Raw genomic sequence first — 17,512 nt, 5'->3', positions numbered from 1 at the left:
ATGCTGCTGAGAGGAGCAACGGGTGAGACAGGAGAGGTCTGCTGCATCATGTGGGTTGGCTTCCTGGCTGGGGATTGAACTTGTGCTGCAGTGACTGCTGATAGCTGCATAATGCTGAGACTTACCCCTAGTGCCACCAGGGAGGCCCAGCTATTAGGATTTTTATAGACATACTAATTATGTCGAATTGGCATTGGTACTAGAAATAGACTAATGGAACAGAATAAAGAGTCAAGAAAAAGATCATCTGTGCACATATGTACACTTTATTTATGATAAAATTGATACTGTAGAGGAATGGGGAAATTATGGTCTTTTCAATAAATAGTACTGGCTCAGATGGTTTATCCATATTAAAAAGAAATGGAAGTTGATTCTTTCTTTTCTTCTTATACAAAAATAAGTTCCATGTAGATTGTAGATATAATATAAAAAGACAAAATTATAACTCAGAACATTTAGAACATAACATCTTTTTGTTTTAGAATAGAGAAGTAATTCTTAAATCAGACAGAAAAAGCACTGAATATCAAGAAGAAAACATGATAAATTTTACTATATTAAGGACTTCTGTTCATCAAGATACTGCTAAGAGAAAAAGCAGTCTGCATAAACCAATAGACAGTTTGTTACCAGCTTATATCAAACACTCCTGCAAGTTAATATAAAAGACAAAGTCCAACAGAAAAATGGGGAAAAGACTTGAATAGGCTCTTCACAAAGGAACATAACCAACTGTCCATATTTATTTGAAGAGGACCCAAGCCTGATAAATAATGAAGGAAGCCCAAATAAAACTACATAAGGTGTTATTTGTGTTTCCTTCATTAAATATATGGTTTATCTAAAATTCAAGAATCGGAAAGCTGTATATTGAGGGATACATAATTGGAAGGTGACACTATAAACAGAAGCAAAGAATGTTTACCATAGAAGTCAGGACTGAAGGTAGAGAAAGTTGTGGTTAGAATGGGGTTTTTGGTGGACTTAATGGATTGCTGATACTATTCTAATTTTTTCTTTGATTAAACTATACTTGTGTTTTATGCAGTTTTTCTGTAGTGCATTCATTATAGTTCAAATAAAAGTGTATTTTGAAGTGCATTTCATTATATCTGCCTGCAGATCCACAAAGGCTACATATTATTTCACTGTGAATTTTTCAGTTCCTCCACTTACAAATATGAATGTTTTTGGTTTTTGCCATTACTAGCATCTTTGTTTCTATCTCTATGTTCAGCTGCTTGTGCTAGTAATTCTCTAAGGTTGGTTTCTAGAATTGTAGTCAAAATCAAAAAGTAGTTTGCATTTCATATTTTGATAGATACTATTAGATAGCCTTGCAAATTTGTTCAGGATATCTTTTTTGCTATTTGAAGCTTTTAATTTTTATGTTTCTCAGTCTGTCTCTTTTCCATTGTAATTTCTGGTTTTTGTGTCATGCTTAGAAAGGTCTTTCTCAGTTTATGATTAGGTTTTTGTATGGAATTTATTTTTGGTTTTGTGAAATGAGACACTTTTTCCTAGCCGTACAGCCAGTTGTCTCAACAGCTTTTTATGGTCTATTCTTTAGATTCTGATTTGACAGGTACCCTTTATTATCAGCTAAATGTCTACATATCTTTTTATTAATTATTTTCCTGTTCTGGATTCATTGTTCTATTTTTACATCAATATAACAATGTTTTAATGACTGTAGATTTTATTGTGGTTTCTCTTACTGATAGAGCAAATTCCTCTGCATTAGTTTTTCCTTTCCAAAATGTTTTTCACTTTTACTCATGCCTTTACTTTTCCAAATGAGCTGTATAATCAAGTGGTCCCTCACCCCCATCCAACAAAGTGTGTGTTGAGTTGACATTTCATCTGGAAGTATAATGAAACTATTGATTATTTGGGGTAGAATTAACTTTCATATATTTTTAAGCTTTTCTTTTTATCTTTATATGAAGGGCAAGTCATATATTCTTTGGTACTTTTTTTATATAAGTATTATATTGCTAATATTTTCCATATGTTAATGTAGTTCATTTACTGCCTGTTGTATGATTTTTACATTGAATATAACAGATTAGTTAGAAGTTGTATTAGATTTAGTACTAGAGTATAATCTCTCCTTGATGATATTTGGTTTAACAGTTTTGCTATTGGTAACAGTGCTTCTCTGAACATAATTTTACATTTTTTTTTTTTTTTTTTAGCCATTTGCAGGAATTCCTCTTTGCTGCACTCCTAGGGATAGAATTTCTGGGTTTCAGGTGTATAAATGTTCAACATTAACAAATAATACAAAATTGTTTTCCTGGGCCTCCCTGGTGGCTCAGCACCGCACTGCGAAGCTGTCCACAGCCTCTGCAGCGCGGGTTCCATCCCGGCTGGCCAGTGAGAATCCCACATGGCAGACCTCTCCTGTCTCACCCGCTGCTCCCATCAGCAGTGTATTTTGTCAGTCTGGCTGTTCTGTTCCCCGCTTTGTCTCTGGTGAATCCTCTCATCCTCCTGCGCATCTGTCCTGTACCCTGGTTCTTATATAAATAAATCTTTTAAAAAAGGCAAACAAATTATTTAAAAAATTGTTTTCTCATCAATAGTGTATATGAAGTTCTGAGGTTACTGCTTGATATTGTCAGAATTTAAAATTTGAAAATATAGGCGAAACACTACGGGATTTGCACATCAAAGACATCTTTACAGACACATCACCCAAAGCAGTGATAGTGAAGAGAAAGATAAACAGCTGGGACTACATCAAATTAAAGAGCTTCTGCACAGCAAAAGAGACAATAACAAAAACAAAGAGAAACCCCACCAACTGGGAGAACATTTTTGCACCCAACACTAATGATAAAGGACTGATCACAAAAATCTGCAAAGAGCTGATGAGACTCAGCAACAACAAAGAAAATAATCCAGTCAAAAAATGGGCAGAAGAGCTAAAAAGAAACTTCTCTGAAGAGGAAATGCAAATGGCCAACAGACATATGAAAAAATGTTCAACATCACTTGTAATCAGGGAAATGCAAATCAAAACTACCATGAGATACCATCTCACACCAGTGAGAATGGCACATATTAAAAAAACTAGCAACAACAAATGTTGGCGAGGATGTGGAGAAAAAGGAACTCTTGTGCACTGTTGGTGGGAGTGCAAACTGGTCCAACCATTATGGAGAGCTGTGTGGAGATTTCTGGACCTACTAAACATAGAGCTTCCATATGATCCAGCAATTCCACTCCTAGGTATTTACCCAAAGGACACAGAAACATCAATTCCAAAGAGCACCTGCACTCCTATGTTTATAGCAGCACTGTTTACAATAGCTAAGCTTTGGAAACAACCCAAATGCCCAAAAATAGATGACTGGATCAAGAAGATGTGGTACATATATACCATGGAATATTACTCAGCATTCAAAAAAGATAAACACATGCAATTTGCAGCAACATGGATGGCACTGGAAGGGATCATGCTCAGCGAAATAAGCCAAAAAGAAAAAGAAAAATACCGGATGGTCTCACTCATAGCAGGAATCTAGAAAACTTAAATAAGGGACCAGGAAAATGAATATAAGAAAGTGAAAATCAAAATCAACAAAAAAACTATGAACCAGAGACACTTTTTGGGGGGTGGGGGGCGGGAGGGGAAGGATTGGGGTCAGAATGGGGCGTTTGCAATTGTATGGGGGAATATAAAAATAAAATTTAATAAAAAAAAAAAAAAAAAAAAAGATAAAATGGTTGATTTGCATCTCCTTATTACCAGTGAGACAGATCATTTTTTCATAAGTCTCTGGTTTTGTGAATTTTTCTTATCTGTTGCCATCTTGGTTTTCTATTGTGTTGTGCTTTTTCTATTAATATAAAGGTGTTCTTTATATGTTATTGATAATAATCTTTTAACAGTTGTGTATCATGAATATCTTCTCTATTTGTACCTAGTCTTTTTGAATGTCTTTTGATGAACAAAAGTTTGTAATTTTATATAGATAAGCCTATATTTATTTTATAGTCATTGTTTCTTCTTGTTCATAAAATCATTTCCTACCCTAAGGCCTCAAGATGTTTTTCTTATTAGGTGATTTAAATTTTTATTTATGACAGTTCATTCCTTAGTCACCAGGAGTGGTTTTTAGGCTTTTATACTTTTATTCATATTGCTAACTTTTTCTTGCTTTCTTCTCTTCCAGATAGGATCTAATAGCATCCTATCTGCCATATATGAAGTCAGATTTTCCCACAGAGATCTTATATTTTTTTTTTTTACTAAACTAACCCCTCATTTATAGCTTTATTGTTTTGTTTTGCTTTATTGAATGGCATGTTTTTTCTCATTAGTAATCCTAATTGCTGATGTATAGGGAAACTGACATTTTCTATATATTTATCTTTATTCTAACCATATTGATAAATTCTTTAATTGTTTTTCAATTGATTTTCTTGTCTTCTGCTACCTTCCTTCCGTAGGAATAATCTTATTTTCTTCAAGTGTTTATGATTTGTTTCTTTCTTTCTGATGTTTATTCCTTGTGGCTTGCCTTGTCTTACCACAAAGACAGGCACCTCTGTCCAGCAGCAAGTAACAGATTCTGGTGAACCCACATCCTGCCTGAAAATAGTGGTGATAATGAACATCTTTATGTTGTTTCTAACCTTAATAAGAATATTTTTAATGTTTTAAATTTGTATGTAAGACTACTTTTGGTTTTTAGTCTACATTCTTTTGTGAAATTAAGAAAATTTCCATCTATTCTGAATAAGACTAGTTATCAGAGGGATGCTTTGATGTTATCAGTTGCTTTTTCAGCATCTTTTGGTATGATTACTTGATTTTTATCTTTTAATCTATCTTAATAACATTATATTGAGATGCTAATTCATTTTTCCCATGTCATAGATGTAAAACCAGGGAACTTAAATTCAGCAGGTCATTAATAATATAAATATTATCCTTTCCAATATTCTCTAAAACCCTTAGAATACTTTTCTTTTAATTGAGGTAACATTGGTTTACAGCGCTGTATCTGATTTAGGGAAAAGGGATATACTTCCTCAGCTGTATATCACCATACCACCACCACCAGAGCATCCACAGTTCCTTACCATGGACCATTGGGTACCCATCCCACTTTTCTGCCTCCATCCTCTCTCTCTCCTCCTTGATTCTGCAGTCATATTTCTAGGTAAAAACCTTTAGAATAAGAGTGTTTTGTTTTCCAGCATACATACTGACCTTGTGTTTATCCTCTTACTCTGCTTATCTAGTTTTATATTATAAACTATCTAAGGAGTTTCCCAAGAGAGTGAGTGTTTTAGTGTATATTAATTATCTGCCGAAAAACTTGGGTCATGGGGGTCTCTCTTTTAGCTGACTAAAAGTGTCACTGCTGAAACATAAGGGTGCACTTAAAGAAAGATGTCAGTGACTTATCGTAGATTTTGTACCGTAGTCAAGGCATGATATCTTTAGTGAACTGTGATTTTTCTGTAAATGGTAGTGGGACTACAATAAACCTTTGACTATGTTATTGTTATTCTTCTCTGTCATATGACATCCTCTGTTATCCCAAATATCAAAATCTTTTCAGCTCATGAAATCTTAAAAGAGAGACAATCTTAGTGGTAAATTAAATGCGATGTATCATGTTGATTTTTAGTGGGGCACACCTAAAACATAATGTCATAATTCAGTGTTATTTCCCAGAAAAAAAGAAAACAAGAAAAATGATTTGTTTTTAATATATTGCTTTTCTTCTTTTTTAAATATTTATTTATGCATACAAGAGCTGGGGTACAGGTCAGAAATGTAGGGGGTGAGAGGCTCCACCAGAGACAAAGTGGGGAACAGAACAGGCAGACTGACTGAAATACACTGCTGAGGGGAGCAGTGGGTAAGACAGGGGAGGTCTGCCTCGCCATGTGGGTATCTCCCTGGCTGGCTGGGGATCGAACTCGTGCTGCAGAGGCTGTGGATTGCTTCATAGTGTGGTGCTTAACCCCTTGCGCCACCAGGCCCTATATTACTTTTCTTAATGATAGCCCCACAAATTGTATAAGCTTCAGGCTCTGCAACACCTGAGCCTGCCTCTGGGTATAAACCAAGAAGAGGAGAAATGAGGGATTGTTTATTTTCCCAGACCTTGTCTCTAACTGTGCTAACACTGCTAGAAAACTGATCTCTAATAATATGATAGGGAGCCAATGATTTTTTGGTTACTTTCAGTAATTAAACAGTCCATTTAGTCTACTTCAATTTAAAATTCTATCTCATATCCAAATTAACCTCCTACCAACACCCCAAATTGGAGCAGGCGATGCCCAGATTCTTTCACACATGCCACCCCCGCCCTTCCTTTTCTGGTTCTAACTTTTGTGGTGTTGGAGCTGGGAACAGGAAATGGAGAAAAGGGACAGAAGTTTTTACTTAACTGGACATCCTATCACAAGATACTGCTGTGTCTTAGCCAGTGCATTATTTTGCTAAGGCCGTTGTTGCAAAGGATTGCAAACTGGGTGGCTTAAACAAAAATTGGGGGCCAATAAGGAGTTTCTTGCTCAACATTCTTTTTAGAAGGGAGGAAAGGGAAGTATCATGCACAAACTAAGTAGAGAGCAGATTGTCCAGACAATGATAACCTAAAATCCGGGAAAATAATAAAATAGCCCCTTGCCTCTTTTACCCAGCCTTTGTGTTGTATCTTTTTTTTTTTTTCTTTTTCATGTGCTCCTGACTATGTATCTACTAACTTAGTTCAAAAGAGAACTACTTTAAGGTTTCTTTGCCTTCTTTAATCTGGGTAGATACCTAAATCTGATAATAGTTGAAAAGCATCCCCCAGTAAATATAATGTTTTAAAATGAATCTGTCAGTGAATAGGTATCCAGAAAATAAGCCTACTTGAATACTTCCGAGAATGGGAATTAAGTAGGTGGACTGCTTAATTCTGTTACAGTGATTAACTTGATTCTGTTACAGTGTTAAGTTGATATGGGCTAGAGATGGAGAATCTTTTTCAATTTATATGCTGACTCTGAAACTATACGTTGGCAGTAGTAATTGAAAGGGTATTGTGTTTAGGAAAAGAGTGCTATCATAGTTTTTGGATATCTGCTAAGGCCATTTAAGTGTGGCCCATATTTGCTATCTCTTCAAAGTAGGTTCATCCCAAGGTATTGAAGAAGGCAGTCTATTGTGGATGGGAAGAAGATGTAAAGACTTTTATTCCTTTCATTTTTATCCATAAAAATGGGGGAAAAACTTCACTAATATTTACTTCATGAATTTGGAGCCCATACATATAATTTATAAATATATAAGCATGAAGTTACATTTTTATTGATAGGAAGTATAGACCATGAGCTTCCTTGAGAACAAGTCTTTTTTCCTATTCATCTCTGTATTCCACAAACTTTGTTTCATTTTTGAATGAATGTCCACCCCAGCTATAAAAAGTGATAGAAGTTCTGTTATTTAAATTGATTTAAGAGCAAATGGAATATATTTTACATATCTATTGATATAACTGGGGTTTTTTTTGTTCCAACTCATTCTCATTCTGAAACCCAGTTTGCAATAGGTTTAAATACTAACTGAAAGAAATTAAATAGTTGATTTTCTCAACAATTACAGTGTTTGTTTTCTATTAAAAATGTTCTTTGTATACATGTATATTTGGGATTTTAACAATCCAGGTGAAATGAATGTAATGAAATTTTTTGATAGTTAATGATTTTTTTAAAGATTTATTTATTTGTTTGTTTATTTATTTATTTATTTATGCATACAAGAGGTGAGGTACAGGCCAGAGATGAAGGGGAGTGAGAGGATTCACCAGAGACAGAGTGGGGAACAGAGCAGGCAGACTGACTGAAACATACTGCTGAGGGGAGCAGTGGGCAGGACAGGAGAGGTCGGCTTCGCCATGGGGGTTTCTCTCTGGCCAGCCAGGGATTGAACTCCTGCTGCAGAGGCTGCGGATTGCTTCATAGTGCTGTGCTTAACCCCTTGAGCCACCAGGGAGGCCTGATAGTTAATGATTTTTTAAGGTGAAAAAGTGCGTGTGAAATCACTTGAATTTTTTGGAGTTGCAAAAATATTTCTGTGATGTCAAATGCATTTTCCATAACTATTAGTACCCAATAACTTTTATCAAGAAGCATATGTCCAAGGTTAGATTTTCTCTTAAGACTGAAAATTGTATTTTCAGTGACACTTTCAATTGTATTTTCATGACATATTCCCTAATTTTAAAATGATGCATAAAAATTGATACAGTTTCCATTGTAAAATAAGCAGTAACAATTTTGTCTAGCACAGCATCAAACAGATTCATTAAAATGCCTGTAGGGTCAAACAATCATGTCAAATATCTTGATTGGGTATTGAAAAATATATTCATTTATTTGTTAATTTAACAAATATTGAGTACTTCTTGTGAGCTAAGCATTAGATCAATGCTTAATGAAATCCTCTTGTTAAGAAATGCTTGTGAGAAGCAATTAAAACTACCAGAATCATTTATTGGTGAAAGAAATAAAACAAATGTCTATACTTAATGAAATTCAAGTCCATCTTTTCCTACCTTTGCCTTAGAAACTATGGCATCTGACTTTCTGATTTTGTGGGGATATTTGGCTTTCTACACAATTTATTTAACGTTATGGTATCTCAGATCATTGAGCAAAGAAAGCAGTTTACTTACCACTTAATGATTGTTAACCTTCACCCTTCATGTCTCCCAAAACATCTAAAAATTTTATAGAAAGAAACTCTAATATGGAAAGTAGTAGTGAGGAGTGTCAGCTCTGGAATAATAATAACTAAGTCTCTGACATCCCCAGCCCCTTACTGGTGGTGTGAGTTTATCACTTCTTCAAACCTTAGTTTTCCTAGATATAAAGTAGAGAAGATGTTATCACTACCCAACAGGGTTGTTATCAAAAGTAAATGGTCTTAAACCTGTAAAACACTTCATATTTTACATGAAGTACATTGCACTGTACATTGTACTGCACAAAAAGTTTGATCATTATTCTTGATACAAATGTTCAAATTATTTCTAGTTCTAAACAGATTAAAGGAGATAGTACCTTAAAGATTTCAGTCTACTTCTTAGCAGTGATAGACTTAGAGGATAGGTTTATATATCCATCCATCTATCATTTCAATAAATATTGGATAGCTGCACTTTATATTACCTTAGGTGCTAAATAATAGACTCTAAAATTATATATATATTGGATAAAAATAGTTGTAAAGTTTATCTTTATTTTAGGGAAAATTATTCTTTAAGAATAATTATACATAATATAGGAATACTTCTTATAATACTAACATCTTATTGTTATTCTCTGGTTTCACATGACAAAAGTGTGACTTTCTAAATCAGAATGAATGAAGATTAGCTTTCTTTGGATCATATAAGGTGACATTGCTGGCAAGTGAATTCATTGATAATAATTTATACGTAAGTGATTTACACATATATGTATGATATATATGTGTTTATAAATATATTTATATACACACATATATGGGGTACTACTTAAAGTGTTGGAGTATAGCCTTCATAGTATTTGACACTATTCCAACTACAGTAAAATATCTCCTCACCAAAGTACAAGAAAAAGAGCTTGACATTTAAGTATTTATGGGACAAAGTATTATAGATATGCAAAGAATTATTTAGTTGGAAATACAATCACTTTACATACCTTTTTGAAATCATTATTTCTGTTTCCACAATATTATATTGAATGTTAATAAATTCAGTACTAATCCTTCAAAAGTTTGGTAGACATCATTTTAATTTAATTTTAATATAATTAGACTATTAGTTTGAATTATACTTGCAATCAGTACTTTTGATTTCTCAGTCATTATTTCTTAAAGATAATTTATTTTTCAAATAAAGAATTTTTCTTGGTTTTGAAATAGAATTGTATGATAGATTTTGCATGCAATGGCATATTTAATTTTATCCTTAAGATACGGCTCATTGTTGTTATTAAATTTCCTTATTTTGATCATTGTAGGAGAATATCTTTTGTTTTAGAAAATCACACTGAAACATTGGTAGTAAATGACATAATGTTACCAGTTCTCAAATGTTTAGGAGAAAATGCATATATAGAATAATATATAACAACAACAATAACAATAACTTTACACAGAGAGAATGATTAAACAAAGGTAGCAAAATGTAAACAGTTAGTGAATCTGGATAAAGAGTATTTTAATAGTTCCTGGTGTTCTTCTGGTACCTTTTTTTTGGTAAGTTTGAAAGTATCAAAATATAAAATTACTCAAATAAAGCTCCACCAACTTTACTAACATTAGTTTTCAATTTAGGAAAGGATTTGTTGTCATATAATACCTGCCTTTGTTCATATATGAGTAGTTAGTATTAATCTTTTCTTATGTGCAAGATTAATAATAGAGTAGGCAAAAACAAATTGAGTCAGTGGTTTTGGTTTATTCAAGAAAGATGGAAATCCCAGATGAATTAGAAGGAAAATGTGGTACTTATAAAATTAGAAATAACTTCTGCTGTAGTATTTTAAAATTCTGGTACAAAAAAAGCAGATTATATAATATATCTTATTTGGATATCCTTTTAAAAGTGTAAGGCTTCCACATGAAAACTTGTATAAGAATGTTCAAAGTAGCATTATTCATAATATCAAAATGTGGAAACAACCCAAATGGCTATCAGTGGAATGCTATTTGGCCACAAAAGGAATAAAGTACTGAGATAGATATATATAGCTGTATCTATAGATGTACATACACTCATATGTTACAATATATAAAAGAAACTAAATGAAAGGGATCAGGTACAGAAAGCTGCATATTATATCATTTCATTTATATCAAATGTCCAGAATAAGCAAATTCACAAAGACAAAACTTAGATTAATAGTTGCTAGGGACTTGAAGATTGGAAGGTATGGAAAGTTACTGCTGATGGGTTCAGTGTTTCATTTTGAGGTTGTGCAAATGTTCTGGGGTTAAACTGTAGTGATGCACAAGTTTGTAAACATATTTTAAAATTCTTTATTTAAAAGGATGAATTTTATGGTACGCAAGTTACATTTCACTAAAGCTCTTATGTTTAAAAACAGTAAGACCTAAAAAAATCACTGCTACCTAATTAAGGATAATTAAGGATAAGAGCCATAGACCTTATAACTCAATACCATCAGGCTTCCCATTACTTTGTAGACCTCTTCCATTTTTCCCCTCTCTCATTCCAATCTACCTGCCCAGGTCTCCTAATATTGCTCTTCTAGACCCTTTCACTGTTTTTCCCTCTTCCAAAAAACCTTGCAACCCTTTATTCAAAAGTCAGTCTCTCAAGAGGTGCTTTTACTGACTGCATTCCAAAGACTGACTTTCTAAATCCTAGACTTCTCTGAAGTTACCTAGCCCCCTTCCTTTATTTATTCTTCTCCTTGGCACTTTTTACTCATTGTCTACCACAATACAATCTTGTGTATTGTTTCTCTCATCTCCCTAAAATATAAGTTCCATGAGGACAGATTTTGTCCCTGCTGACAACTGTTTCCCAGGACTGGAACACCAAGGGCACACATATTATCACAATGTTGCCAAATGATTGAATCTGAAAACATAAGCATAGGCAGCCATAACAAAAATCAGAAATTTTAAGTAATTGAAGAGGGGGTTTCTTGAATAATTGAAGAGGGAAGCCACATATATTATACTCTACTCACATAAAAATTGTTTCCCTTAGGACTAAGAAAGAAATTGTGTTAATGTCTTGAAAGTGAATAATAAAGACAATTATCAGTTCTTAAAATGAAAATAAAACTTTATTTGACATAGGCAAATAATTACTTATTTTTCAATCATAAGAATCTGGGAGGAGGGCCTCCCTGGTGGCACAAGTGGATAAGCACTGCACTATGAAGCAATCCACAGCCTCTGCAGCACCAGTTCGATCCCCGGCTGGCCAGGGAAACCCCCATGGCAAGGCAAACCTCTCCTGTCTCGCCCGCTGCTTCCCTCAGCAGTGTATTTCAGTTAGTCTGCCTGTTCTATTCCCCACTCTGTCTCTGGTGAATCCTCTCACCCCCTGCATCTCTGGCCTGTACCCCAGCTCTTGTATGCATAAATAAATAAATCTTTAAAAAAAAAATCTGGTAGAAATCCACACATACATTAAGTACCCAGAAGATTTGATGAATTGGCACTGTGGCCCTAAATCAGGGGTCAGTAAACTTTGCTCCCCCCTTTTTTAATAAAGTTGTATTGGAATACTGCCATACCATATTTACATATCGTCTATGGTTGCTTTCATACAACCATAAACAATTGTGGACTTAAAATATTTATGACAGAGAAGGTATAACCCAGAAAGCCTAAAATATTTCTTATGTGGCCTTCTATCAAAAGAGTTTGCTGAACCTGCCTAAATTCATTCTTTAGGGTATAGAATAGTATGACTGGGAACCTTGGCCAAACCTTCCGGCTCCTGTGCAGATTACCTTCAGTGGAACATACAAAGGCATGAAAGTGAGGAAAGTTTGGTGCCCCCCACCAAGAAGGATGCAGGAGCAAAGTTAAACCAACAAGTTTGAAACTGATGATGCAGACCAATGATTTCAAGCGAGGAGATCCAGAGATACTGGTGTATTATAAAATTATCACAAAGGGATTACCAATCCATGCTTAGATGCTAAGCAAGAGTAGGCTTTGAATTTTGATTAAATAAATGCCTTTTATATGTACTTATCACTACTTTTAAATTTTATGTAGTTATTTTACATAATAAAGTATGTATTTTATTTAAACATTTTGAATTCATATTATGTTTTCTTTTTTTACATTTTCTGTCTTCTTAATCAGTTGGTGCTATTTCTACAACTACGGTTAAGTTACTGAGTTACTGTCTGGCAAAATGGCTGTTTTTAAAAGGAGATCCTAAAATATTTAACTGTTATTTCCTGCCAGTATTTAACCTCTTAAAACTTTTAGAGCAGCCAACCAAAACTTGAGTAAATTTTTAGAGAGCCACTTGTAAGTATCAGACCCTGTGTTAGCCACTGGATTACAAAGATTAATATAAAATAGGATCTGTGTCCTCAGGGAACTTAAAACCTAAGTGAACTAACAGGAAAGAGTCCAGATGAAGAACAGTGAAGTAAACATGAGTAGAAAGGTATGGATTCAAAATATCTTAAGGAGATTGTAACTCTAAAACAGTGAGAATTTGCTTACTTCAGGCAAATTACTAGAATAGTAAGTGGATTATTAGGGAGATAGTTATTGTTTTGCTAATGAGGAGGGAAAGTCTTAAAAATGCTAGGGAAAATGCAAGCAATCATTTTAAGAGTGTTGTTTTTTCATAGCAATAAACCTAGTCAATCTCTAGAGAACAGGGTATTAGTGATTTATGGATCTCTAAAAATATCTCTTCTGCTTGATTTTTCTTTCCCTATTAATAAGGTGTAAGCCTGTAAAATAATCTTAAACCATGTAAATACGTAATGTAAATCATGTGGAGAAATCCATCTAGAACTGACTCTTTCCCAATGACAGTGTAAGTGTGACCAGAGTTGAAGGACAGTCATTTGCTACATTGATGGATCACTGAACTCTCAGCCCCACAAGCTTACTTCTCTTTTTTCCTTCAGCCTCTGTCCTTTACACACACACACACACACACACACACACACACTCACACACTCACTTCCTCGCTGAGAAAGACAGAGCTATTGACTAGAAGCCCAGAGTTGCCCCCAAGTTCCGACCACCAGCTCGAATTCTTATGAAGTGGACTTGTAATATCCTTAATGTTGCTGTTGGCAGTCAGTTACAGATTCCATTATTGTCGATCAATGCAGTCGCCATGCGAGGTGGGGGGAGGAATGGAGGAGGAGGAGAAGAAAGGAGGGATGAGAGCTTCCTATTCACAGATTTATCAACCTGCCTTTGCTTGCAGGAAATCTTCGCAAAGGGGGCTGGGATGCTGTTGAAATAGCTAAGGCAGGAAGGGGTTAGAAGCTGCAGTTTTCGCGGATGACTGAAAGGAAATTTGAAAACCTTTCTTCTCAGAACAAAACAAAATGCTGAATTTGTTCTTTTGCCTTTGTTTTTGTTTGATGATATGCTTTACTTAACTGATTAGCTATTGTGCTCTCTGGTTATCTGAGCTGCTCAGTGTAGGAACCTGTTTCTTTTTCTTTGAGTATCTTTATTCTTTATTTTGCTTTGCTTTCTCCTGTCATTAAACACAAATCATTATTCAGTTTTATCCTGGCTTTCTCTTTTAGACTAAAGAGTAATACCAAGAGACAGAAGGACAAATATCTCTTCCCTTCTCTTCTATCACCTTCTTTTTAACCCTCTCTGTTTCTTTCCCCCTCCCCCTGTTGTATAAGATTGATGTCACAGAGACAGAATTCAGAGTGAAGGGAGGATCACGTTTTCTCTTTCATCATTACAGCCTAGCCAGCAATTTAAGTGTTTGGAACACCCCCCCACCCCAAGAATTTAGCCTCTATATCTTTCCTTTCCCACTTCATTCCGTAATTGTGCTCTGTATGGAAAAGTTTTCTGGCTGGAGAATGAGTCTCCTTTCCCCGGGTGATGTGGCCGAGTGGCTGGATAGTAGCACCGAAGAGGAGAAGAGCCTTCTGTCATTTCTGGGTACGGTAGGGCTCCGCTTATTCTTTTAACCCTTTGTCGTCTGAACTTCTCTTACTTTGGGGAGGATGACCACAGATTTTCTAAAATTCACTTTTGTATTTTTAAAAGGGAGATGAGGACGTAAGAGAATACGTTTGCTTGCTTTTCAAGTTTTGTTTTGTCTATAGAAATAGTGCCACCAACACTGGCTATGAAAAATAAAAGGCAGTTTGCTTTGCTTTAACAAAGAATGCTTGCTCCATGCAAGGCTCACCATGTCATCTGGTCAGCTGTTGATGATATTTAGAAACTTTAGTAATAACCAAAATTTATTATTGTTTTGCTATACCTCTCAATATAGTGATGATGAGGCTTGCTGTGTGAGAGTGGGGAGTGGGAGTAGGCTTTGTGTACAAGAAAAAACAATACATGAATTGAAAAGTAGCATTTATGTAAGGTGTGAGAGATTTGTAATATTCAAATACAAGATTTCTACTGAATATATAAAATGGGACACATGGGTGCTGTGTGGGTACTTTCTAAGTGAATTTCTAAGCAAAAAATATATTAATCATGAATTTATTGATATAATAAACAAATCCCTGGGAAAGTTAGGCTATAAATCTAATCATCTCTTAAATGTAATAGGAGAGCTTGATATTTATCAAAATCCTATTTGTGAATTCATTTGTTAGATTGATAATTGCCTTTAAATGTACCTTTCTATAAACTTGATTTATCTCATATTTCCATTAATATAAGTATACATTTATTATAAATGGACAGAATTCATGGTCTTCTAATTTAATTCTCATAACAATTTTCTGTGACCTATGAATAGTCTTCTGTCATTCTAAAAGATGTCTCTATCTTTTTAAAATTATATTTAATATAAGTTTCTGTTTTGTTTTATTCAGTTATGTTGTTAATCTTAACATTCTATTCATGACTTCCTTTTTCAGGCAGTTTAGATATAAAAGATAATCTAAATCAGGTCTTTTCTAATTCTGTGAAGTCTGAGGTACATATATTTAGTTATTAATCCTAGTCTTAATTTGTTTATGATACCATTGCGTATGTTGGGTATTCAGATAACTTTAAGAAAGATGTATACCTCTGAAGTCCTTTCTCTGAAACCTATCTCATCCTATTTATTTCCCTTTCTCATACATACACACACATACACAGAGAGAGAGAGAGAGAGAGAAAGAGAGAGAGAGAGAGAGAGAGAGAACACCATCAATGAAGAAAAGCGTATACAAATACCCCTGAGTAAAACCAACCACTTAGACCCTACTATATCATGGCAAAGGAAAGTAGAATCATCAGCAAACATCTTTTCCTTGCTCTTACATTATTTTTATGGATTCTAGTTATCTAGCTTCAAGTTTAATTAAATTTTTTGGTCATTACCTAAGTATGCCTAAAACCAGTGTGATCAAATAAGTGAAACAGGCAAATAAAATATACAGTTGGGATGCCCCACGCCTCCCCCCACCCTCCCTCATTGAGGAGCTTTAGAAATTTTCTGTTTATTTGACTTTGGAGGTAATGAAGACAAAAGATGTTAGAACTTTCTTAGAGGAAAAATGCAAATGCAAATTCCTGCAAATTATCCCTCTATTAGAAGGAATGCTTCCATATGTAATATTAACAGATAAAACACAAGTAAGTTCAGAGTTATGACTTTGCTCAAGAACTGTATCCAGGAGTCTAGTTGTGAGAGCAGGTAGCTTTGTTACCTGCTGTGGCACGGCTGAGCCCTTGTCGTTGTAAGTCTATGTTTGTGATTGAAGCTTTCTCCTGATGGTGAGTATCAAACACCTCCAACTGTCGATAAACAGGAATTTATTAAACTTCTCCAGAAGAACAAGGAGTAAAACTCTCTCAGATATGTTATAATAGTTGGAGGATTCAACAGAGCCCCTGTGATAAGTCACTTGCTGATATGTAGTTACTGTTAATGAGAAAATGCCTTTCCCATTGAAGATGTAAAGGAAAAAATAAGAAAACTGAATCTACTTTATGGTGAATCTAGGGTGAGTGGAGCCAAAGGAGAGATTGTGTCAGGAAAACAATCAAACCTGAGGAATGTTGTGTCTGATTTTGCTCGAGAAAAAAAGATGAAAGAAAAGTACTTTGTGTTGGTTATGCTTTACTATCCACTTTTGGACCACAGCCACCTAACTGCTGTTCACACCATCCTGTTAATTTAGCGCACTGCTGGTTTGATGAAACTTTGTGAAACAGTGCCATGCTCATTATACTATTCAAAAACCTTCTACAGTTGCCTGATCACCTATCAGATAGTTCAAACACCTTACTCAGAACTTTGTTATTCTCACCCTCTACATTCCAGCATTACCCAAGGTAGGGGGGAGAAACTTTCATTCCACTAAAGTCATCGACTTTCTATATTTTGAACAAACTAGGCCTTTCTTGCTGTTGCAGTGCTGTTTCTTCTATAGGCAGCATCCCTTCATCCAAACTGAACTTTTCAACCCTCCTCTTTTCAAAACTTGCCAATGAACACAACATTGTGTTTAGGCACTCTGGCTGGATATAAAGATGTAAAAGATAAAGCTGTTTATAAGAAACATAGTTTACTTTTTTAAGATTTATTTTATGTATTTATGTATACAAGAACTGGGGTATAGGCCAGAGGTGCAGGGGGTGAGAAGATTCATCAGAGACAGAGTGGGGAGCAGAACAGGTGAATCTACTGAAATATACTACTGAACAGCTGGTAAGACAGGAGATGTCCTCTGTGCCATATGAGTTAGCTCCCTGGCTGGGGATCAAACTCATGTCACAGTGGCTGGCAATAGCTTGATAGCTTGATAGAGCTGAGACTTAACCCCT

At 34.8% G+C, this 17,512-nt stretch overlaps 1 protein-coding gene across 7 annotated transcripts in view; it reads left to right on the top strand.

Annotated features, from left to right (window-relative positions):
* The window catches only part of RASAL2 (RAS protein activator like 2), a 321,407-nt gene that overhangs the window by 206,059 nt on the left and 97,836 nt on the right, over window positions 1-17,512 (top strand). The window contains exon 1 of one of the 7 annotated variants that reach the window (XM_037506410.2): window positions 14,102-14,671. The exons of the other annotated variants lie outside the window; for them this stretch is intronic. Coding sequence (XP_037362307.1) covers window positions 14,566-14,671 — 106 coding nt within the window. The 5' untranslated portion in view covers window positions 14,102-14,565. Of the gene's footprint in view, window positions 1-14,101; window positions 14,672-17,512 lie in introns of those variants that run through there. 7 annotated transcript variants of the gene reach the window in all.

This window comes from Talpa occidentalis, unplaced genomic scaffold (assembly GCF_014898055.3).
Source record: "Talpa occidentalis isolate TD23 unplaced genomic scaffold, MPIMG_talOcc4v2.1 talOcc4.12, whole genome shotgun sequence".
In the NCBI taxonomy this organism is placed as follows: domain Eukaryota; kingdom Metazoa; phylum Chordata; class Mammalia; order Eulipotyphla; family Talpidae; genus Talpa; species Talpa occidentalis.
This window is presented reverse-complemented; position numbering and strand designations above follow the sequence as displayed.